General features: G+C 45.4%; 1 protein-coding gene across 3 annotated transcripts; it reads right to left on the bottom strand.

The window, feature by feature from the left end:
* Window positions 1-6662: 6662 nt before the first annotated feature.
* LOC112990418 (gap junction beta-6 protein) lies at window positions 6663-18522 on the bottom strand. Of its 3 annotated transcripts, none has more exons than XM_064505030.1 (3): window positions 18364-18522; window positions 17953-18030; window positions 6663-8617 (listed from the first exon to the last, which is right to left on the bottom strand). In XM_064505030.1, the coding sequence occupies exon 3, from the start codon at window positions 8593-8595 to the stop codon at window positions 7804-7806; it is 792 nt and encodes a 263-aa protein (XP_064361100.1). In that variant the 5' UTR covers window positions 8596-8617; window positions 17953-18030; window positions 18364-18522; the 3' UTR covers window positions 6663-7803. The 3 variants fall into 3 exon arrangements, with proteins under 3 accessions (XP_064361100.1, XP_064361101.1, XP_064361102.1); XM_064505031.1 differs by having other exon boundaries at window positions 18368-18497; XM_064505032.1 differs by lacking the exon at window positions 17953-18030 and having other exon boundaries at window positions 18364-18510.
* Window positions 18523-23596: the final 5074 nt, after the last annotated feature.

The following is a 23596-nucleotide window of genomic DNA, read 5'->3' as shown; positions in this document are numbered from 1 at the left end:
CCTAGTTCACTCTGTCATCTGCTGATTTTGCCTTCTATCAGCCTCTTCTGTTGAAGATACCCTCTTAAACATAAATAAGTAAGTATCAGGAAGCCCAAAATAAAACTGAATCTCCAACCCAGTGTTTAAAATATTTACTGGGAAATCTAGTTTTCGCTGCATTGATTCTGTGCTGATATATAATATTTATTGTGTGTACACATACATGCATATGCATACATGCATCTACACATATAAAAATGGGTTTATATATACCAAGCTTCAACAAGCTTGTGAACCTCTTCACCACAGGACACCCTTGCTTTCTTGCATGACAAGCACTCTCCCAAGAAGAGGGATGTGTGGGTTTATGTTTCCTCAGGCCCAAAAGAGGTCTGAGGAGAGGGGAAGCAATGTCCTGTACTAACACCCTGCTGGCAGCCCTGGCTGGGGTAGTGCCGGCCCTTGGCTGAAGTAAGGCTGAGCACGCGGGTTCGTGACACCCGTGGATGAGGCGGTTCCCTCTGGGTGGTTCACACCGTTCCTGCGGCAGGCTTGGAGCCACACTGAGCCCCACCGGGGCTGCTGCAGTGCGTGGAGGCAGCGTGCTCCTGCTCCCTGCTCAAGCCTTATCTGCGCTGGGACACTTTACAAGTTAATTAACAGCTAAATTTTGACTAGATAAGAAAATGGCAACTGAGTAACTGGGAGTTTGGTGGGGTTTTTTTAGTTTTCAGTTTTCAGGGTTTTTTTCAGCCAGCCTATTTAAGGATCTGGAGGATGCTCTTAAACTGTTTTTTATTGTCACCATCTGAACACATATTGCCTGCCTCCCTGGAAGATGTTGTGATTGAATCCAAATTACCAGCCCAGGATGAAACTCTCTCTTCTGTGTCAGCCAGGTCCTGCTAGACACTGCCAGAGTCTATCCTGGTTTTGCTGTGGTGACCTTCAGCTCCAAGGACACCCAGGGAATTCTACCTGGGCCAAAGGAGTCACTAGTTGCTTTTCTTTCCAAGCCTTTTTGCACCTCATAAAGCAGCATCCAAGAATAGAGGTCCAGTTCTTTCTTGAGGTTGTTGTCATGCTTTATATAATACTGCCGTTATTGTTGTTGCTGATTAGTAACTCTCTGAACTTCCCAGGTGTCCCTCAGACATCCCTAAGATAGTCCTCTGTCCCAAGAAATGCATCATTTAAAAGATAACACTGCGTGGGGGGGAGAGATAACAGGAGAAATTAGATTAGTCAGGGTTTCTGTATGTCTTCGCTAATGAAGAAAGGCTGCACCATGCTCCTCTGGCGAGTAGTGAATGTAATCAGATCTGCCCCAGTCTGAATGAAGTGTAATAGCCTGATTCCTGTGGATCAGCAGGCCTCATGGGTCGGGAGCTCAGCTCTTTCTCAGCAAATTATAAAATGCTACTGCTTCACCGATCTGGCTCTTTAAAGCTTCTCTGCATGGACTTGTGCACAAATAGATGGCTACCTAGCATCCAAGCCGGTGGAGAAAAAAGGCACTTAAATTTGTTAAAAGCCAAACCATTCTAGCAAGCTTTCCTCCTCTCAGTAAAAAACTGTTTTCTGTGGCTACCAGCAGATCAGAAGCTTGAGTAAAAATCACTGGAAACAGCTAAAATGGTTTTAAGAGGGTGAATACATGTCAGAGGGGGTGAATCAGTCAGCACTGCACACGGAGAGCACTGCTGTCTGCGTTGGGAGGACACGTCCTGGGAGGAGAGCGTTATGTTGCCGGTTCGCAGAAATGCTGCAGGAATCAATAGCTGCTGTGTGAAACAGGATCGGATGATGCAAAAGGGCTGTGCAGAATGCGCCTAAGTGGTGTTACAGTGTTTTTAAGGAGCTACACCCTCCCTACAGGCCTGGCCCAAGCCCATAGATCAGCAAGGATTTCCTGAGTGACAATGAGGAGCTCTGGATGAAGCCCTGAAACCTCTGCAAACATCCAGGAAAGGCCAGCATGACTTTCCCAGCACCGAGTGGTGGGGAGAGGCTGAAGCAGAAATTAGGGCAGAGGCAGGCAACCTGGCCTCATGGGCAGCTGGTACCTGGGTGGTGACAAGACGCAGGGAGCGGTGCTCCTGTCCGTATGCCTCCTGGCACCGCCAACCGGGGCCCTTGCTGGGACTTGACGGCTGAGTCAGACGTCTGCACGAACCTCTCCCTGTCTTCTCCTCCCACAGACCCACCAGCCATCGCTCGGTGCATCAGAGAAAGCACTGGGTGCTTCTGCTTGGAGAAACCCAGCCGAACTGCTGGCACCACGCATGTGCGGGAGAGAGGCAGCCATACTCCGCCACGAGCCACCAGGGCGCAGGGAGCAGTAAGCGGGAAAGGGGAGAAACGTTATGTGAAACCCGCTGTTCTTTTTGCTGGATCTGGCCACGTTTTGGTGTCGGAGGGAGCTAAAAAGGAGGCCGTTTGAATTCCTGTGCCTCACTTGACAAATCCAAGCCTGGAAGTACAGGGCTGCGGGGGGAGGCAGGTTTGCGCTGCTTCCAGCAGGCGAAAGGCCCCGGTGATGGTAATGCTCTTGCTGCAGTCAGTGGTGCAAAGTCCTCCAGAGGACATTTGCTGAGGTGGAGATGGTCTCCAGGCCTACCTGGAGGACCAGTAGTGGCCTGGACGGTGTAGGATCTCAGATCCAGCAGCCCCTCTGCCTTCACGGGCTACCCTCTCTGAGAACAGAGCAGAAATTTGTCTGTGATGATTGTGAACCAAGCAACTTAATCAGACAGATTTTACATCAGAAATGGGGGTGGAAAACTTTTAAAGGCATACCCCTCTGCCTTCCCTTGGGAGACACCTCCACAGGACCAGCAGCCTGCAAGTGTGTGACAGTGTGCTCCCCTCCCCCCCCCCCCCCCCCCGCAAAGTGCTCTCTCCCCCTCAACCTGACCTCCCCGTAAACAGCACGTAGGCAGGGGCTAATTGAGCATGCGCCAACTAAGGCCCGTCTAGCACACAAGTATGACTATGAGTCAATCATTCCCCTCCCCCCCCCAAAAATGGGGGCCTAGAGCCCGCTGAGCTCTCCTGCATAGCAGCGAGCTGCACTGCAGAAACTCCCCCTGAGCAGGGACACCTCTCTAGGTTACTCCTTGAGGTCCAGAGATCCCTTACCCACGACAGATCCTCGGTAAGTGATCAATAGCATGCTGAGACTTTGCAAAACTTTGCAAAACTTTGCTGCATTATATCTCTGATTGATTGTGCACATAATCCTTAGACACGAACCGTTGCGTTGACCAAGTCTGGGACTAGGACTGGATCCAGCTGCACCCAGGCTCCTCTCTGAGGAGGAGTTTGGAGAGCAAGGGGGTCCTTTCTGAACCTCGTGACTCCACGGGAGGGTCTCCCTGACACTTCAGTTGACCCTGTCCTCCACGCAGTAAATAACAGAGTGAACCTTGACATCAAACCTCGTTAAATTATTGGCTTAGTTATGATTGAACTTTGTTAAATCACTATCTTATCGCAATAAAGCATAGTGCTGCTTCTGTCTTATGCGTGAAGTCCCTTTCTCCACTCTTTTGTGACAGAGCATCAGATAACGAAGACAAGAAATAGAGGAACCACCCCCAGCTCAGGTCCCCGCTGTTCCTTTTGCTACGCATCAAGAAGCACTGTCCAAGCGCTAGACGTGGAGCTGTGAGCGAGCATTACTCAGACGCCGGTAATCGGGGCCTCTCCTCCCGGGCAGGCTGTGGGGCACGGCGTGGGCAGGCTGTGGGGCACGGCGTGGGCAGCCCGCTCGCCCTGCAGTGCCACCCCGCCGCAGCAGGCGGCAATCGGAGGAGCCAGCGAGGACTGCTCTGCCAGGAGCACAAAGCTGTTCCCGCAGCGCCGTAATAAAGCCTTGTTTTGGTAAGGGAAATTGAGGTAACACCTGCGTTCAGAAAATCCTATCGAGCAATTGGGAGCACGAACGGCCAGTTTGTGTAGTGGGAGTGTGGCGAAAACAGCAAAGATACCGGCCAGCGTGGAGTCCGGCGGGCGCTGCTGCTGGGCCTGCGCGTGGCCAGGGCTGCGCTGCGCCTCTCCCGTCCTCCAGCCCATTGGGTAAGAAAGCAAGGGGGGGATCTGCAAGAGACGTTTTCCAGAGGCTCTGATTAATCCTTTGGCACTGCAGGCAACTTGAGCAACCTCTGCCCCAGGCCTAGCAAAGGGGACCTGCAGGGTGGGGACCACTGAGCCAGCTGCCACCCCAGAAACCCTCTGAACTACCACCTGGGGCCATGGTGGTGGCAGTGTAGCATGACCCGCCTGTCCCCCTGGGCAGAGACTCGTGGTGGGGCCCTCAGCGGGGTGACGGCTGCTGGACACGAGCAGGGCAGGCCGTCGCGCCCCGGTGCACAGGAGGAAGGGGTGGGCTGGTGTGCTCCGAGGTGGCGAGCAGCCCGGGTCAGCCTTACCCAACCTGTGAAGACATGGGAGGAGGCCTGAAACTAAAAAAACCTGCTTGGCTTTCCTCCACAGCAAGGATTAACTACCACCTCAGCAAATACAGGCACCGTCCCCGCTCAGGCTGTAGCCGCCAGAGAGGGATGGGCAGGACCCGCTGGGTGGCAAGGAGGCCTGGAGAGGCAAGAAGAGATGCCTGCTTTTAACAGAAAGTTGCAGTTTCCTCGTGGTTCTGCCCCATATACTTCAGCTGCCCCATATACAGCAGACGGGGATTGTGATTAAGGTGGCAGTGATATTTCTGGGGACTTTCCTTGGCAGTAACAGAAGTCCAGGGATGTTTCAGCTAAAGGCGGGTGGCTGTGATGAGGGTTGCAGAGCAGTGTAGCAGGAAACATCAATATCAAACATCTGTCGCAACTGGTCTTTCTTGCGGAGTCAATAAATCTGCTCTGGCTCTTTGGGTTACTGCAATCCTTGGCAGAGGTTGGGCAGGGACTAGCGTATTTATTTCCAACCAATCTGGCTGCCAATATACCCTGGTAATGGTGCAGCGCGTGGCGCACAAAGGATCAGGCGTGCCCCATCTCTTCGCTTAAGCTTGGTGGCACCAACTTCAATTCAGGCGACAGCACAGTATGGCTCACACCATTTTCTGCTTCCCAGGCTTAGAATAACAACACACCTGGCATTGGTAGTCTGGAAAAATCTGACTGCTAGAAAACTAAAATGAAAACCACCATTAGGAAATTTGTAAGAAAGAAATGAAAATGCCATATACAGAGTTATTGTCATATCCTGGTTTAGAGTTTAACAGCCATGCACTTTGTGATGGATACCAAGAAAATATACCTTCACCCCAGCTGAAGAAAATGAAAATGAGCCTTAGGGTGCTCTGTGGTGCTCTCCAGACTTACTGACATTTAGCATAGGGCTAACTTGATTTGATTACTAAAAGTGACAAGGCATGATCAGATATAATCATTAACTGATCTCCGTTTATATTCTCTACATGGTATGTGATTCACAGCAATCCTTGGAGGAAAGTCCATAGCCAGAGTTCCTCTGTGAAATGCAGGTCTAGAACAAAAACAACTCTGCTGTCACCCTGCGGCCAGCGCTGACGTCTGAACTGGTGCTCAGGGACTGGGTTTGTTCCTTGAGAGGATGGAGGGAGACTTGGAGGGGATGGCGCAGCCAGGTACTGGCAAGGCACTGCCTTCCTGATCACAAAGGAGCAGCTCTATTGAAGTAACAGGTTTACAACATTTTTGTAGTGATACGTAAAGATTCATCATTAATCACTGAAGAGCTTGTACTGCTCAGATAGGGAGCCACAACGAGGGCAGTCTGAACAACATCTGCAAAGGCTGGCTCTCATCATCTCTCCACTTCTGCCTGTATTTTCTGTTGGCAGAGAGAACAATTCAAGCACACTAATTCACACGGTCTTGTGTAAATTCTCCCTCAGTCTCCTGAACTTGTCTGCCAGCAAGCTTATCAGTAAGTTCCTTTCACAACAGAGATTAAAAAAGGAAGCCTGCTGCAAGGGCAGGGAAGACACAGTGTCTGCAAGGGGAAGAGCAGAGTGAATGGCAATCAGCAGCTCAGGCCCTCAGCTGGGGTCAGGGCTAACTCGAGGCATCCTCCCGCTCCTGCTGCTTGTGCCTGCATCCCATCACAGAGCTACTGACCACCACTGAAATGACAAATGCTGAACAATTTAAGGCACATCCCCAAATGCTGCTGTGTTGGCACCAATATTAAGAAGTGTGATGCAACAGCAGTAAATCTTCAAACAGGAGATGGCTTATGCACCAAGCTCAAGTTCTGCTCCCAGTGATGGTGGCTCCTTGTTACCTGCACTAGCCCCTTCAAAGGCTTGCTCCATGATATAAAACCAATGAGCCTAATGCACATGCACTAGTAAAGAAGAGGTACACTGTCTACAAATATCATGAACCCACTGAGCTCAGTATAGCAATCAGAAGACATTCAGGAGAGAAATGTATACAATTCACTGTACCTAGCTGCTGCACTATACCCACCTCCTTGACCATCAGGGGACTTGCTTTCAGTGACATACCCCTCCCAAAAGCACAGGCCACTGTGTGCACAAGAGCTCTAATACCTCCCTTAGAGTAGCGACAAGGGAATCAGGGCATCACAGTCCTGGCTGGGAATGAGAGGTTACAGACAGGTGTTTAGGGCAAGCTAAATGCACATTTTGGATATAAAGTCCCTGCGTGAAAACAATCTTTTATAAGCAAAAGTGCTTTTTATTTGAACAGCTTTGTCACTAACAGTATTCTTACAGCATTCACATACAGACTTTCACTCCACTGACAAAGGTTAAAGCATTGGCCTTTTGTTCAGAAGACTTGCCCCATTTCCAATATTAAGACATTTTTTGCACATCTTTCACACCAAACTGCCCCTAGTTTCATACCACAGCACCATCAGTCTACCACAAAAAAAAAAAAAGAAAAAAAAGAAAAAGAAATCAAAACCAAAAAGGCTCCATGATGTGATAGAGTATAAAGAAACAAATATAGTTAATACATTAAAGAAATGAACACATGCTAAATGGACTATTTACATAAAGTTACCTATGTTCTTTTAAGACTGGCAGTATGTAAGTAAAAGAATTAGTAAGATTATTTATACCAGGTCTGCTAGATATTTAAAACTGATCTACCTTGGCTTTATCTATATCGTCATGCTGGTTTTAAGGCTCAAGTTTGCCCCCAGGACCTAGCTACCCCAAGCATCTGCATGTGGCCAGCTCTCACATGACTCCCTCCATGGCAGGCAGTGTATATGCACGTGACAAGCTACCTGTCCAAACTCAAGCAGTGCTTTCAAAGCTGTATAGATGTATCCTACTGCTATCTCCTCTCTATTAATATGGTACTATTGGTACATCTGCATATACCTGGTTGAAAACAAAACACAGTCAATTGTTTACTATAACACCTTATGTAACATGGAATTTTACAAAAATATTTTAATTGTCAGTTCACAAGTAAAAACTATCACTATTACAAAAAATCTTGTAATACTAGAATAACAAAATTCTTTCCAAGCTAGATCTTACTGCTGTTGCATACAGTTTTTCAGGAGCTGGGTCAGCATGAAGGTATCAGTGGGTTTCCCACTTGCCATAGTCAACTTGTAAAGATATTCACAGAAAAATATACTTCCCTATTTAATCCTTAGGTAATTTTCACATGTTTAGGCTGCCCTGACTTTTTTCAGACAGGTGTGTAAATTGCACCTGAAATTTTGTATCAAAGTCTCACCCAACTTAAACTATTTAGTATCACAAGTTTTATTTGCAGCCTTTAGAAAAAGAAAAAATTCACTCCAAAAAGAGCAAATACCAACATTCACATCACCTTAGCTACTTGAAAATCCTGGGACTGTGTTCTGACAGCTATCAGATATTAACTCATTCATTTCATTTTGCTTGGTTTCTTCTTTATTCTCATGGTTGGGGTGATGTTTTGGATTTCCAGCCTTTCTAGACCTTTTGAGGAAGAATTTTACCAACAAGTAACATAATTCAGCCACATTTAACAGAATGCAAATACTGGACACAGCAATCATGAAAATAGTAAACACTGTCTTTTCAGTAGGTCGAGAAACAAAGCAGTCTACTGTGTTGGGGCAGGGCCAAGCATTACATTTCATTAAGCGAGGCATTCGGAACCCATCGTACATGAAGTAAAATGCATACATGAAGACCGCTTCAAAGACCAGTCTGAAGAAGATGCTGCTGGTGTATGTCCACCACAAGGAGCCCTCAATACGAAACTTTTGTGTTCTGATTTCTTCAATGTCTTTATATTCGCATTTCTGATCACCCTTTCTGAACTGCCTTTTCTTCTCATGCCTTCTGTAAGCCACATGCATGGCCACCAGCAGTGCAGGTGTGGAAACAAAGATCAGCTGCAGGGCCCAGAGTCTGATATGAGAGATGGGGAAAAAGTGGTCATAGCAAACATTTTTGCAACCAGGTTGCAGAGTGTTGCAGATGAAATCATCTTGTTCATCTCCCCAGACTCTCTCTGCAGCCACTACAAGGATCATGATACGGAAGATGAACAGGACTGTGAGCCATATCTTTCCAATGCTGGTGGAGTGTTTATTTACACCTCCTAGGATGGTCTGCAGAGCTCCCCAATCCATTGTCTTGTTTTAATTGTCTGACCTAAGACAAGACAAATGAACAAAATAAAGATTAATCAACATACAAAAAAAGACAAACATGGCATAAAATAAAGGCAATATTGTATGATTGCAGCATATTTGTTGAGTGCAGTAACGGCTTGCTGGTATAGTGTGGTCTTGCCTATAAGCAGTCATAAAAGTGACAATTAGTAATCTAATAACATATCAACAGGAAAATGATTACACTTCAGTGCAGACAAGAAATAATGCAAGTTAAGGTCTATTTGACCAACTGAAAACAGCTGCCTCAACAAGAGGGAAAAAAAAAAAAGACAGATAAGGCTATCTTCAATTTTCCCCAAGTGAAAAGCTACAAATTCTGGAAGTTTGATAACAGTAACAAAAGGATACCAGAACACATCAGCAGTCAAAAGTAAGGTACATTTTAAAATATAACCAGAGTGAGAGATGCAGTTATTCAGAGCCTCCACCATTCTCAGGAAAAATGCGGATGGTGGGTTCAGAGCTCCAGCAGAAAGTTACAGCAAATTTGTATGCTCTTTTAAAGTAACTATTCAGAAAAAAAAACAAAATAAAAAACCAGTATTAGATAGCTAAAATTCCTACACAACTTCAGTCAATTTTGCCATTCCTTAATTTTACACTGTAAACAACATTGTCATGAGTACATTCCAGCAATAAATGCCAATACTAAGGAACAGCTGCTGAAGTTCTGTGGGTTACAAGCACAGGCCTGGATAATCTGCATTTGAGTTTTAGTGATATGACTGCAGAGCTCTCTGGACCATTAGCTGAAATTAATCTCACCATAGTTTGAGGCAAAGGTGAGACTGAGGTCATGATCCATCTCATCTTGAGGTAGATGTTTGAAGTCTGTTCAATGAGTTTCATCCCCAAATTCCCTTTTCTCTCCGCTAGCTACAAAGAGCCCGGGGTAATCAGATGCCAGCACCTTTGTTGTAGATGCCTAGCCAGATGATTCATCCTCATAACAGGCTGCATTACCCCTAGAATAGGGGAGAAGCCTTGGAAACAGGGAGAAAGCTAGTCGGTATTTGAAGAGTTCAGAGAGGCCAACAGTATCTCTGATCCATCTCAGACTCTTTAACAGAAGCATAGTTTCCAGTAGGTGAGCTTCTAAGTACTAGGACTGTAACGAGTGAGAGTATTTCACCTTTGTGTCCCACATACCTCCCCAGGACCACTGCAACTTTATGGAAACAAAGCAATCAGCTTAGCCATGAGAGTCATTTGCAGAAAGCATTAAGAGGCATTTTCCCCTTCAGATGGATTTATAGAAAAATAGTTTGCAAGTTACTTTATTCAGACTGAAAGAAACAGACATTTCTTGTGACAGTCAGGCATCATCCTCGAAGTGCTCACATAGCTCTTGGATCTGAAATTCCCTCATAAGGGGTTTTATTTCTCCACATTGCGAATTTTCTTCTCTCAAGAACTATCTTCAGTCCCTGTGCTGTAAAGGCTAAGTAGCAAACAACATTCCTGTTGCAAGGTTTACAGAGGACAGAACAGTAGCTGCTGGCTCAAAGGCCATCCTATCTATCATGTGATGTAATTTTAAGATTTTCCTAACTGAGTGAGGTCACATGAGACAAAAAAAGAAAGATCAGTCTGTTTGCAGCTATCTTCAGCAGAAACACTCCCATTCTGACAAATATCAAAAAAACACTTTCTGCTTTACAGCAGAATCACATATAATCAGTAAGTCGCATGCAACAATTTTAAGCATCAAAGTACATGACTGCTCAGGGAAAAATAAATGAGGAAACTGAATGGTGACAGAAATAGTTTTTCTTGAGTTACCAGAATGTCAGTGTAATTAATCTCCCTTCACTGATCCATAAACCGTATTTTCCTCAGGTAGTGCTGGCTGACTAAATGGGGTTTACTTCAGGAGGTGAAGACCAGTGAGAAAAAACAAACTTTTCTCCAGTCTGGAGAACCTTCTCCTGAGCCTCCTTCAGGATGCAGAATTTCTCTATGCTCTTACCTCAGCATCTTGCAGAAAGCAGTCCTGGAAGCAGTTACCCTCTTACCCTGCTAAGTAACCTTTCCAGGAACAATGTCTTTAATTTCTTTCTGTATGTTAATGAAAGTCCCTATGGGTTAACAAACCTATGAGGGCACAGGAAAGACTGAATCCAGAGATCCTTACAAGAGAAGGAGTTAGACTCCCAAATATTTAGTTTCACTGCATTGTTTTATTTTTGCCATCTGTTTAAGCAAACCAGCCTTACTAGCAGGATTTGCTTTGGAGATCATCACATATGTCAGCTTCTAATAGTAAGCTTGCAGCTAGTTCTGTTTATGTTTTGTTCATGTTCTGTTACTTACACATACCCCTTGCAATTCAAGTATTGAACACCAACATGAAGTATCATGACTAGAAATATTTATGCACAACTCAACATAGAACCTGTAAAGACAGGCACCATATAAACTGTTGCATTACAGAAACATCATTCACCCATCTGTATATTCTACCAGACTTCTTGCATTTCCCAATTTTATTTCCTTGCATTTCTTTTAGCTATTTTTGCTTCCTCTTCTTCCTGTCCGCAGGCCATCTCCTTACAATATGAAAGACTGAAAAGTGGAACCTGTTTATCTCCTCCTCCCACAAGCCCTTTTTCTTATGCTTCACCTTCATCTGTACACAAATGTTTCTGCCTTTCCATTGCTACAGCTTCCCAAGGATGTGCCTCCACATGCAATGACTCCTTCCTATCTCTCTGTGCAAAAGGGGACTCCAAAAATAAGAGTGCCTCAGGGTATAGTTAAAAGATACTGTGCCTTTAGTGGCAAAGTGAAAGACACTTCCCCACCACTGTTTGATCTGCAGTGTGACTTCAGGAACATCTCCTGCAGTCATTTGTGGGGTTGCACCACAAACCAGATTACTAGACCAACTTGGTAAATAGTTCTTCAGTACAAATTATATTTCTTCATTTTTTGTTTAAACCTGAATCGTTTCACCTATCTAATTTAGAGCATAAATCCACAAACCATTTGAGAAGCACAACTTTACTTCAAAAAGGCTGCAAATTGCAAAGCATGGGAGGGAATGAGCAGCCAGTGGAAGAGAAGAGGGATTGAGGAAAGGGGAATAAACCAGGTTCACTGCTGAGGACAATACATTGTGAAACTACACCCTCCATTTGACTTGCTCAATCTCCTTTGAGAGTCTGTTGAGCTGAGCCAGAACAAGGTGCTTCAAATCCAGCAGAAGCAGGTCCATAGCAGAAGGTATGCAGAATCAGCCGTTATACTTTGGAGCAGCAGCCCTTTCTGATTTGACTTGATTGGCAAGTACAAACAAGCCCCAAGTCTCCTAGGGCAGCTTTCCCTCCTAACCCACAGAGTCTGTCTCTCATATCTGCCCAAACCCACTTCTTCATTCCCACCTCCCTTTCCAAACCCTCCAACTGTTTCTTCTGCTCCTCCTGTCACCATCACTGTTCTTCCCACTGCTTGCTGAGCTAGTCACCAACCTTTGCCCCTCCATGCTCAAGGTTTTCAGGTTTTTTGCTAGAAAGTCATGTGACCTATGCGACACACTGATCTGGGCACTGATTACCAGCTCCTGCAACCCTTAAAGGCAACAACTCCCATTATATTCTCCTTGAAGAGTTACACAGCTAAGAATTCAGGGCCAGATTCAAGCAGCTTGAACTCCACCTAAATACTCTGGGCCCAGTCTTTCTTCGTAGCTAGCTTTAGGTATCTCATCAGCAACTTCATTAGATCCTCCAAGTTGCAACTCAGATTGACAACATCTGAGTGTCTCCAATAGATGGGCACAAGGACTAGAATCAAATTTAACTCAACTGCGTATGGCCCTTCATGATGTTAACCCGCCAGTGCAGAAGATGGGTCCTGCTAAACATACTCTGTTGATGCTTCCCATCAAGTCTGGGCAACTTCTAGCAATGTGAAGCAATTTATTCTAACTACTCAAAAATTAGGATGCTGACTCACAGTTACTGGTTATCTTTCAGATATTTGCTTTTAAGACCTTTTTACTAGCAATAAAAAATTAACTGTCTGTCTTGCTTACCAAAGGAAAAGACAAAGCAGGGAAGTCACTTCCATTTAATGAATGGTAAATGACTACAGAAATATTACAGTATATAGACAGCCAGAGACTCAACCTGCTTTGCTGGTCCTGGAAGTAAAGCCCTCACAGTACAAGGATAAGTGAAAGACAGGAAGGCTTGGGCAGAATTTGGGGCAAAAAGAGTGAAGTGGGAATGAGAGTGGGAATCAGAGGTAAAGGAAAAGGGGGGGGGGGGGAAATCAGAAGACATCTGAAGTTAGTGAAGTTGAGTAACTGAGCATGCAGAACGCACTTTAAAATGAGACTATGCCATCTTTAAGTGTTAAATTTTCCTAAAAAAAAGAAGTTTGAACAGCATGAAATTATGCCTTTCCAGGTCTTGGCATAAATCTCTGCTCTATCAGCTGATCCTTCTGTTCCTCTGTCTGGAACATAAGAGCAAGATGGCACAGCTGTTAGTTAAACAATTGTAAGATATCACTGTACTCCACTGAAGAGTTACAGTTATGAAGGAAACTATTCAGTACGACCACACAACACACAGGAGGGGCACATGAGTTAGTTTTTGCACTAGCAGACTCAGGTACTGATAGTAGAGAACTACAAGCAGCAAGAGAACTACAGCCTAGCCATTTCTGCAATTCTCCAACATCTGGGCAGGTTTCTAGCTCTGTGCTGCCATGCTCACTACTTTAAAGAGTGGCACTTTAAGCCTACATTAAACTGTAATCACAGCACTATGCACACACCTACTAAAAATCCCTGTAATACGCAACACCAAGGACAGTGATTGAGCTCGTGTTTATGACTACAGCTAGTTAGCAGATACTTCTCCTCACTCTGTTAGAGACAGTTATACTTGGAAATCATTAGTCAATGGTTAAATCTTACTTCAGAAAACTACAACTAGAACACAATGAAGAAAAAACAGAAAATACACTCCTTCCACATACATGGTGTGAAACTCGCTGCCATAGGATACTACCAATGGTAAGAATGTGGTAAGATTAAAGTGTCTGTACAATATTTGCTTATGCCACAGAGGCATCTAAGAGACCCAGTCAGAAAAGGGTACCTAGTTAGCTAACTCATGTAACTGTTGAGAATAAGATTATGGCCATTTCCTCACACCTACAAATTTGATGCTAAACTACTTATTCTACTGGAGCTAGACAGGAATGTAGAGGATGGTTATGATGCCTCTGTCCCTATCAGAGTTTTAGTGCAGGGTGTGCCAGAATTTGCCAGTCTGGTGTGACCCTCCACCACTTTCAGCAGTGCCTCTGGATAGGGATATAAGATCAGCAGCCAGCCAAAGCAAGAGTTACTTTATCCAAGGGGGAATGCATTATCTTCAAGGGTGTGTGTGGGGAGTCCTGACTAGAGCTGGGGACAGAGATAACTTAAAGTAGCAGTTCTAATGCAGAATTTTTGCCACAGAAAGGTTCAAAATTTAAACTGCTCCAGATCCAAGACGGTTATCAAAACAATCTTATGACCCGCATTCATACAAGAATTATTTTATGTTGAGGACCAGCATGCATTTAAGGCTTTGCTGATACAACTTTCATGCCAGACTGTTATGCTGGGAGCAGACAGTATACAGGCAGACACCAGCATCAAGGTATGCTAGATCTGTGTATACTGTTTCATTCCCAGATCCAAAGAACAGGCAAGTCCTGATTTCAGCAGTTTTATACCAGCACACCTTTGCCCTGCCAAGTTAGCATCTAGTTTATTGCTAAGCAAAATGGCAAACACTTACCTGCAGCAGTGCAGATTTTGTTATTTCTATGTTGAACTGCACTCAGTTTTACGGAGGCTAGTTGTGGTGCTGTATCACAAGAACAGTATTGCCAGGACCCAGCTCAGGAAGCTTCTCATGAATACAGAGCAGATTAATATTTTTTCTAAAGACAGCTTTCTTTTATTTCACCAAGCCAGGCAAACAGGCTATAACACTCACTTGTGAACTCTCCCAGACTTGCCACATAATTTTCAGCCTCAGTTTTCCAGGCCATAAACCAGGGATAAAAAGATCTCACTACCTCATGGGGTTGTTCTGAAATGCTCTGCTACAATTGTAGGCTTCACAAATTCATACTTCGGTATCAGCAGCCCAAGACAGATAAGTACCATTTCAAAGCTGAAGTATATAGCTTGAATTCAGCCATGCAGGACGTTCCTGTTATTGGAAAGGGACTGCAGCTGCCTACAATGCTATAGCTTTAATGCAGAGTTCAAACTGTAAGAATGTGCAGCTTTGAACTCAGACTTTGGCAACCAAAAGCCTTTTGTTTCACTATTAAAGTAAGCCTTTGCAATTTTAATCTTACAGCAGTATATTAAAAACATCAAGGAGCATCCAGCTGGAACACTTAAGTATCAACAACTTTACTTCTTTACTAAAAGTTGAATAAGGATCAAAGGAGCACTCTAACCATCACAAAAGCCTGTAAAATCTGCTCCAGTAGCTCAAACTCTATTCTGAACACCTATCTCCACATCAGTGGAAACTGGAGAGCACCAGAAGAGCTATGACAGATAGGGATTGTAGTATATCTGATTTGACACAACAGCAGGCAAAGCCTATTTGGGAACAGGAAGCCTCTGTGACAGCAGCAGGTTTGAACACTGTAAGCATTGTACTTTCCTTCTACTCAAGCTTTACAGAAACAGGAGGTATACTTTGCTCTAATTAAACCATGTTTAAAACTCAGAGATAGCCCCTAACATGCTAGATTAAAGTTTAACTATATGCACCCTGGGTCATAAAAATATATGCTAATTAAATTGACCACATTAAGGGTTCAGTTCACCTTATAACTGCCCCATGTTCATGCCCCTCCGTGAATTAAATCATTCTTCCAAGGCTGTTTGGAAGGCCTCATAGCTATTGTACTAGCCCACAACTGTAAATGGAGGATCACCATCCTCCAGAACATCTTCACATGAAGTCTACTCCACTTGTGGAAAACAGGACATCAGAAATGCCAGGTACACATGAAGGCATAACAAGGCAGAATCCCCATTACGTTTTGGCCCCTGTCAACCATTTCCCCCATGAACCTCACCTTCAAGGAGTGCTCAGTTTTTCTTTGAAATGCATTTGCATGGAAACCAGATTCCCAAGGACAATTTCTTCACTGATGCAAGTAGGTTCTACTTCCCATGTTTTTTTGTTCTTTTTTTTTTTTATTAAAGAAAATCATGTGCACCATGACCTGCTTTCATCATGAAAACAGCATCTTTATTAGCTATGACATTTTTATGATTTTTAACCTGCTATTTAGGCTCCACTTCCTCCAGACCTAGGGAAATGTCCATATTGCCTCTACAAATTCACCAGGTGTTCCTCAAGATCCATCCACTTCAATGTAACATTTTCTACAACACTGGCAAGTCACTGTCTTTTGCACACAGGATAGGACTTGCACCATTTTAGAAACGCTAATCAAATTTAAAATGCTAATGTCTTATATTGCAGTGCAGCTTTTCCTTGAATGTGTATTTTTATATTATTTCATCAAAAGTAAGGACAAAAAACCCAATGTTTTCCTCTAAAGTATGCATCAAAGGAAGAAAAATTTGTATGAGATAAGCAAGAGAATTCGCTTAACTAAGTATCTAACAGGACACACATTTAACTTTCTTCCATGTTTCTTCTGCTTTGAAACACGTTATCTTTCCTCATAGACCATCACTTCAGATTTTTCCTTACGCAAATCAATGTTTAGTCAGGCAAGAGTCATAGGAAGTTCTCCTGTCAGATAACACGAGTCTTTATTTTAAAGTTGCAATTAAAAGCTGTGAGGAATAGGACAAGGAAAAACCTTGAAAGAAAGAAAAAAAAAAAAAATCTATGCCCTGTTTGTTACTGTTTCTGAAGACCACCGATTGATTTCACTAGAAACACTCACATGAGTAACACAAAAAGAACTAAACTATAAAGTGACCTTTTTACTGACAGATGTACACCAAATTTATGCACTTGTGACAAGCTAAACCCATCTCAAAGTGCCACTATTCTTCCAGCTACTGAAGATATTCTGCTGCACCCTCTTTCACTGTCCAAAGACTCTTCTCGCAAGTTAAATAAGGCTCCCCAAGGAAACCAGCTGGGTTACACTTCAGGGGATGCAACACAGCCTAGGGCAGAAGCACAAACTTCAGAAGTCTGGGGCCTGTCAGGAAGGAATGATTCCTCCAGAGGAATATCTGAATTAACTTCTCATCCTTCCATTTAAGTCTTAATCCTTCTACCAATCATCAGACTGACAGCCCTGGGGACTGAAGCCGCTCAGAAATCCTGATGAATGTGCAGTAATGGTGCAATCTCAGGGCTCTGCAAAGATGTTATTCATCCCACCTGGAAAACTACATTGCAACACCTAGTCAACATGCAGCAGTGCCTCCTTCACTGAGCTCATCACACACAGCTGAAGCTTGACCCACCACTGCCTTGTCCCCTCAGCTAAATCTATGAGCACATTTGTGGCACAGCTTTCTGCCTGCTGCCTCGCCTCTGGGGCTCTTCAAGGTAAGCATCTGGAAGGCAGAGTTTCCAGACAGAACAGGGACCAAGAGATCGCAGAAACCCCATATAACCTCTAACAGAAACAAGCTCAGAAACCATACTGCATTCTGCTCCTCAGAGCAGAGCGTGTTTTGTGGCAATCCCAAACAAAATCTGGGCCAACACCCACATACCATCTCACACAGCCTATCAGTGATCAAAGACAATCCCCCAAACTAGGTTTAAAAGAGTATTCTTAAGACAAAAGGCTGTTTCCCACTTACAACCCTCTGCCTGTTATTTTGGAGTATCTCTACACTATGAGATGAAATCTAATAGAAGACAGGACAAGCGTCCATCCTTCTATTAAAATAAAAGAAGGAAAAAAAAAAAAAGGAAAAAGATTCCTGAGAACAGGGTGTTACTACTCCCATCTCTTGGTTTGAAGAAAGCCCAATCACAGGGAAAACACAGCCGTACAGCGAGACCCACAGCAAAGCAGTCAGTTATCTACTTCAGTGAGCCGAGCGCTCTTGTCCTTACTCTAACACATCTCTGGAGTTTCATTTGAGGGTTTGAGCCCTCATCCAGCCCTGACACTCAGAAACAAGTCGGCTTCTGACTCACACAGCGCATTTCCTATTCCCCGTAAGCCCGAGGAATGTTTCCGCCGGGCGAGCAGGCGCTCGCTGGACCTGTCGGCTTCACTGATGCAAGCTGTTTACCTGCACGCAACATCTGCAGGTGTGTCGCGAATTACCTGCAACTGCCGAAGCCTTTATTTTGCTCGGGGTTTTTTCAGCCGGTCGGGTGCTTCACATAGCGTGCTTAAAACGAGCTGCCGCAATATTGTGAATTTAAAAAGGGGAAGAAAAAAAAAAGCTGTTAAGAGTTAAGCGAGTAGTTAACAGCGGCAAGAGTATTCCCAATAAAGCAAATCCCTGGATTTACGCATTCCCCCACCTCCCCGGCCTGGGGAAGGGCGAGACCGAGCACTCCCGGCCCAGGGAAGGAGCGAGGCGGGGAAACCCGCGGGCACACGCGGCCCCGGCCCAGCCGCAACAAGTGCTGCGGCCACGGGGCCCGACCGGGCCGGGCCGGCCCCTTCCGCCGCCGGGATCGGGCCCCTCGGCGAGGCCCCGCCGCCGCCGCGGCCCGCCGCGCCCCTCACCTGCCTCGCCGCGCCCGGAGATCAGCGCCGCAGGGAGCCGCCGGCCTCCGCGGGCGGGCGGCCGGGCCGGGCCGGGCCGGGCTGTGGCGGCGACGCGGGTCTGGCGGTGCCTGCGGAGCGGGCGGTCCCGGCCTCGCCGCCGCGGAGCTCTGCGGTCCCTCCCCGTTCACCTGCCGCCGCTTTTAACCCGCCCCCCGCCCGCCTCCGCCTGCCGCGGGGCGCCCGGGGCGGGGCCGGCCGGGGGGCGCCGCCGCCGCGGCCCGCGCAGCGCCCGGCTGCGCCGCGGGGCCCGGAGCGAGGGCGGAGCGGGGCGGCGGGCGGCGGAGGGCGCGGGGAGCCTGCACGAGCGGGGAGGGGGGAGCGGAGATCAGCACTGCGTCAGTGCGTATATATTTAAGATAGCAGGATCGGGCTCTATCCTGTCAAGCGCAGGTGCGGGAAGGGCCCTTTTCCGTGGGACGGGAGAGCCAGGGCCTTCTCCCGTGGAAGTCAGCAGGGACCTACTGGCACCTTGCGGAAGGAAAAGCCAGTCGTTTCAGGCTTTTTGAGGTTTATTCTAAAAGGTGATTGAAATGCTGCAGCGGTACCCTGGAAACTTGCAGGCTTTCACCCCGTTGCAGATTTATGTCGGTACAAGACCTGTTTTTGCAAAGTCTTCTGTTTCCAAGGAGCACGGTTGCTGAGGAAACACTTTACTTTCGTAACCTTTGGGGTCAAAAATCCCAGTCCGTAACTCTGAGTTCTCCATCTTGCACACATGTACCTCACATTACATAAATCGTTTTTATTCCCCTAACTAAATTTCTAAAGAAAACGTGCAGCACAACTGCTACTAACAACAGCAGCAGACTTTCTCAGGCTTTGGGTGAAGAGCGCGTGTGTTTGCCCTTGTTAAGTATACCCGAGAAGAGCTCAAATGGGAAACAGTTTCTAGCAAAATTCTCCCACCTGTTATCTCCACTGACTGGAATAAAAATAACCCCAGAGAAAATCTTTTACAAAAGTCAATGGCTCATTTGATCTCATGCTCAAGTTCGAAGAGGTGGAAATGTCTAGTACAAGCAACCCAGCCTCATACTTGAAATACATTAAATTGCCATCAGCTATGGCTGAAACATTAGCTTTCACCTCTGTGGCACCCGTCTTTCCCTCACCACCTCTTGCACTGGCATTTAGACCCATGCAACCTGCACATTAAGGTTGTAGGAAAATTCATGTTGGAAGGGATCTCGGGGGGTCTCTTGTCCAAGCACAGCAAGGTCAGCCCTGAGGTCGGACCGTTCAAGAGTTATATCTCATCTTTAGGGGCCCAGAATTTGCTTCAGCTGAAGTCGGTTCACTTCATCAACTGTAGGACCAGGCCCAGGGTATGTGATGCTGCACGGAGTGAGATGAGCAATGAATACCCGAGGTCTGAGTCTGCGGCGTTTGCTGCCCTCGGTGGGAGTTGTGCCTGCAGATGATGTTCAAGGTTCAGATGTACAGCGTGTATGAGGAAGGGAGGTGGTTTAGGACCAAGCCCCTTGTTTGCAAGAGAGGAAGCCTGTTTCCTAATGTTAAAAAAAAAAAAAAATCTTTAAAAGAGACATCTGGAAGTCTTGCATTGTTCCCTCTCCAGCCACATTTCAACTTGATTCAGTGACCTTGAAGAAGTGACCCTCTGTCGGTCTAAGGTCAAAATGCTCTAAACAATGGATATATTTAGCTGCATTGGAGGATCTTGAGTTTTGCACTGTTTTTCAAGGCTGCATTTGCTACCAGAAAGGTTTTTTTACAGTAAGAAAACTATTGTGAAAAACTAGTAGAGACAAGATCCCGGAGGTCTCACTGTGAAATTAGCTGGAGGAGATCGGCCAGGGACGGGGGTATAGCATGGACCTCTCCTAGGGGCCTTGCAGTAAAACCGTCACTACGCTGTCTCCAGGAGGTAGTACAGTGGGGGGCTAACACCTCCTATTTGTCCCACAGTTGAAACACAGTTTCGGCAGCAAAGAAAAAGCCTTTAGTGATGTTTTATGTTTCAAAAACGAGCAAATGTCAAACTAGCAGTTGTTCAGCTGGAACCGTGGCGGGGTGAGTGGGTGCGTGGGGAGCGAGGGCCACGCTCTCCTCTGCCTGGGAACATTTTTCCATCGCTTCACACACGTACAAGTGGTGTTGAATGCTGCTCCTTCAACCTGGTAATGTCTGCCTGCTGTTTTACTCTGGTTATAGGTAATGATGCAAAGGGACACTGGATAGAAAGAATTGGAGATATGTAAGTGCTGGAAATTTAAGGAAAAAGGTTTTCTTGGGTTTGGTCCTAGGATTTTTTTCTTTAATTATGGGAAAATTTGAAATATATTTAGTAATTACTTACTTATCAGAGCTAAACTCTACTTATTTCTTTACAGATGAGGAATGTTTTACATAAAATTTAGTCAGCATATAAGAAGCACTGCTTGATAAACCTGTGAAATAAATACATGTAAATTCATTACTTTTGAATTATTACAACGCATCCTCCTATTAGAGCTGCAGCTGTATACTATAATGTGCTTGTGTATGTTTTGTTTGTCAACATAATTTTAAAACAAAAAGGGGGAGAAGGGGAAGGATGAAGATAGAAACTGTCTATTTTTCACATATAAACAAAGAGGAAGATTAAAATTCTAGGATTCAGAAATTCCATGTCAATAGATATCTCACATTATAATGCGAGATACAACAATCACAGGAAACATCTTCGTAAATATGTTTCTTGGAAAATATAGATAGATAGCTAAATATTGAGGACCAAGAGTAACTTGGAGTATAAAGCCTAACTTTAGGGTAGGGGCTAGTCTCTTTGATAGCGCATTACCATCAACTCTAAGGTCATAATCACAAGCAAAGCTGGCTATCCCACAAAAAACATTTGAATCACTAGAACTATTTTAAAAATGCTAGTGTAGTTCATGCTTCCTTGTGACCACACTAATTAAAGCAGAGCTTGAGAGGGCTGGAACTTTTTACTGAAATTTTAACTTCATTGTCATGTACTTCATTAGACTGAAGATTTCCACGAAAGAAATCCAACTTCTCAGTCTTTCTATTATTCAGAAGGAATGAAAAAAAAAAAAAAAGAAAAAATCACAAAGAAGTTTTTCAATTTTTCTGTGGCACACTGCTTTCTAAAAATTGGGATGAAGACAGGAAGTGGGAGCTTTTTCCTTCTGAAAGTTTCTGGTTTCTTTCCAAACCTTCATACTTCTAATTAGACTCTTGTAACCTTCTGACTATTTTTGCCGTCCAGAGGAGGAAAAAAGAAAATTAACTCCAGTGCCTGGCTGTGGAACTGTTGTGCAGGTATGTCTTACAGTGCTTGCTCTCCCATGGTACATTTTATTAGGAGACAACAGGCATTCATGTGGCATTGATACTCTACTGACTCTTGAGTCCAACACCGTCCTTGCTGTATGCTGCTCAGGGAGTTATTCCCTGTCATTTCTTTTCACTTGAATTTACTGACAGGTGTTTCTATAGGGTTGTATTGGCCCAGACTTACACATTCTTGGCAAATCCCAGGACCTCATCTACCCAGAAATGACACCCAAAGAGTCACTTCCTTTCCAATGTAATTACTTTAATGACAACACATAGTATCATTGAGGCTAGCTGTAAAATCTAGTTGTTTATTAACCATTACAGCTCCTCAAGCGCTTGCACTGCTATGATGGATGCCTTTTTTCCCCACCTGAAAGGGCCTTGCAAGTATTATTGCAGAACAATTAGGACTGCACTGTCTTTGAATAATGGGACAGATGGCTGTTGCCGTTATCTTTTTGACCTGCGGTTGTCCTCATCAGTGAGATCTTGCCTCCTTTATTTTCAATGAACTGATATTCACAAAATATCCCAGGATAAACATATCTTGAACTTGGTCCTTTCCTGTAAGGTAACTCAGCAAGGTCAGTGATGTACCTTCCTTGTGCAGCTAGAGAAGGGAACAGAAGAGAACCAAAAAAACCCCCCCAAAACCAAAAAACCCCCCACCCCTAAAAGTCCTCAAACCCAAACGATAAGGGGGGCCACGGAAAGAGGATGAAAGCAACGCCTTGCACTGCCAGTACGCAGCCAACCTGACTCACACCATTCAGTATCATTTGCACTGTTCACCTCAAAATGGACATGTGCAGCTGTTTTACTACAAATGGTCTAATAGTCAAGCTGCTCCAGGACTCCGCTGGAAAGCATGCCTCCCGTACATGCTAGGTAGGGTGGACTAAATCATCGCCAGGCTCCCGTTGAAGCCTCTCAACCCATCTCTTAAGCTGACAGCTCCGGATATCTGGTAGGGCTTTCTCCATCCTTAGGCAGTCCAGTAATTCCTGCAACGCTATTGCTAATTTGGAAGCTGACAGTTTCCATCTCCCCACCCCTTTGGTTTATTACGAGTATTTCATCAGACCAGTTGCTAGTCTGCCGTGTCCTTCCCTTTCGCTCTGGGCGAAGGGGGACGAGGCGGGCTGTCAGCAGCGATGCACGGTCGCCGTTGTGATGTCCTCCTGGAGCAGCCTGCTGCACCAAGGGTCCCTCCACCCCTGTGGCAGCTAGCCCAGGCTCCGGATGTACCTGTGGAGGCTTCCAGCTGATTTCATTGGTTCATTGTTCTCTGGTTTGATGTAATAAGTTCATTGTTCCCCAGTTCATCTTAATTGAGTCATTGTTACCCGATTTAACAGACTGATTGCTGCCTGACTTGATTTAATTAATTGCTGCCTGACTTGCTGAATAAGCAAACTCCCGCTGCCAACTGCCAGTAGGGCTCATGGCTCCTAACCTGTGCTGCTCACCTCTGCCCCTTCCCCTGTGCCATCCCCACTGGCACCTGCCCTCTGATATTCACTGCCCACACCCTCTGTTCCCTTCCCTCTTCTCCGCTTTGCTCCTGTAGCTCTTCCTCATCCTCAGGAACTCCTCTCCCCAGGCCTCCTCCTCCTCCTCTGCTCTTACCTTGCTTTAGCCTCAGGTCTGCCTCCAGCCTTCCTCCCAGAGCTCTCACCACTATGTCCCACAGCAACGCTTCCCAGTGCACTTCCTCCAAAATGCCTCCTGAGATCCCCCAAAGGCTTTGCATTTCTCTTTCTTCCTGGGTCTCAGATTGCCCTTACAGTTGTTTTTTTTGTTTGTTTGTTTTTTATCCTACTCTGCCTAGCAAGCCTATGTGGGCATCAGCACTTGTCTGATGCTCCCCTCTTTCCTTCATTTCCAC

This window comes from Dromaius novaehollandiae, chromosome 1, assembly GCF_036370855.1.
Source record: "Dromaius novaehollandiae isolate bDroNov1 chromosome 1, bDroNov1.hap1, whole genome shotgun sequence".
In the NCBI taxonomy this organism is placed as follows: domain Eukaryota; kingdom Metazoa; phylum Chordata; class Aves; order Casuariiformes; family Dromaiidae; genus Dromaius; species Dromaius novaehollandiae.
Note: the sequence above shows the minus strand (reverse complement) of the source record. Positions and strands in the feature narration are given on the sequence as shown.

What these genes read in the sequence shown, in the direction of transcription:
- LOC112990418 (XM_064505030.1), bottom strand. Translation starts at nt 8,595, where the DNA reads ATGGATTGGGGAGCTCTGCAGACCATCCTAGGAGGTGTAAATAAACAC.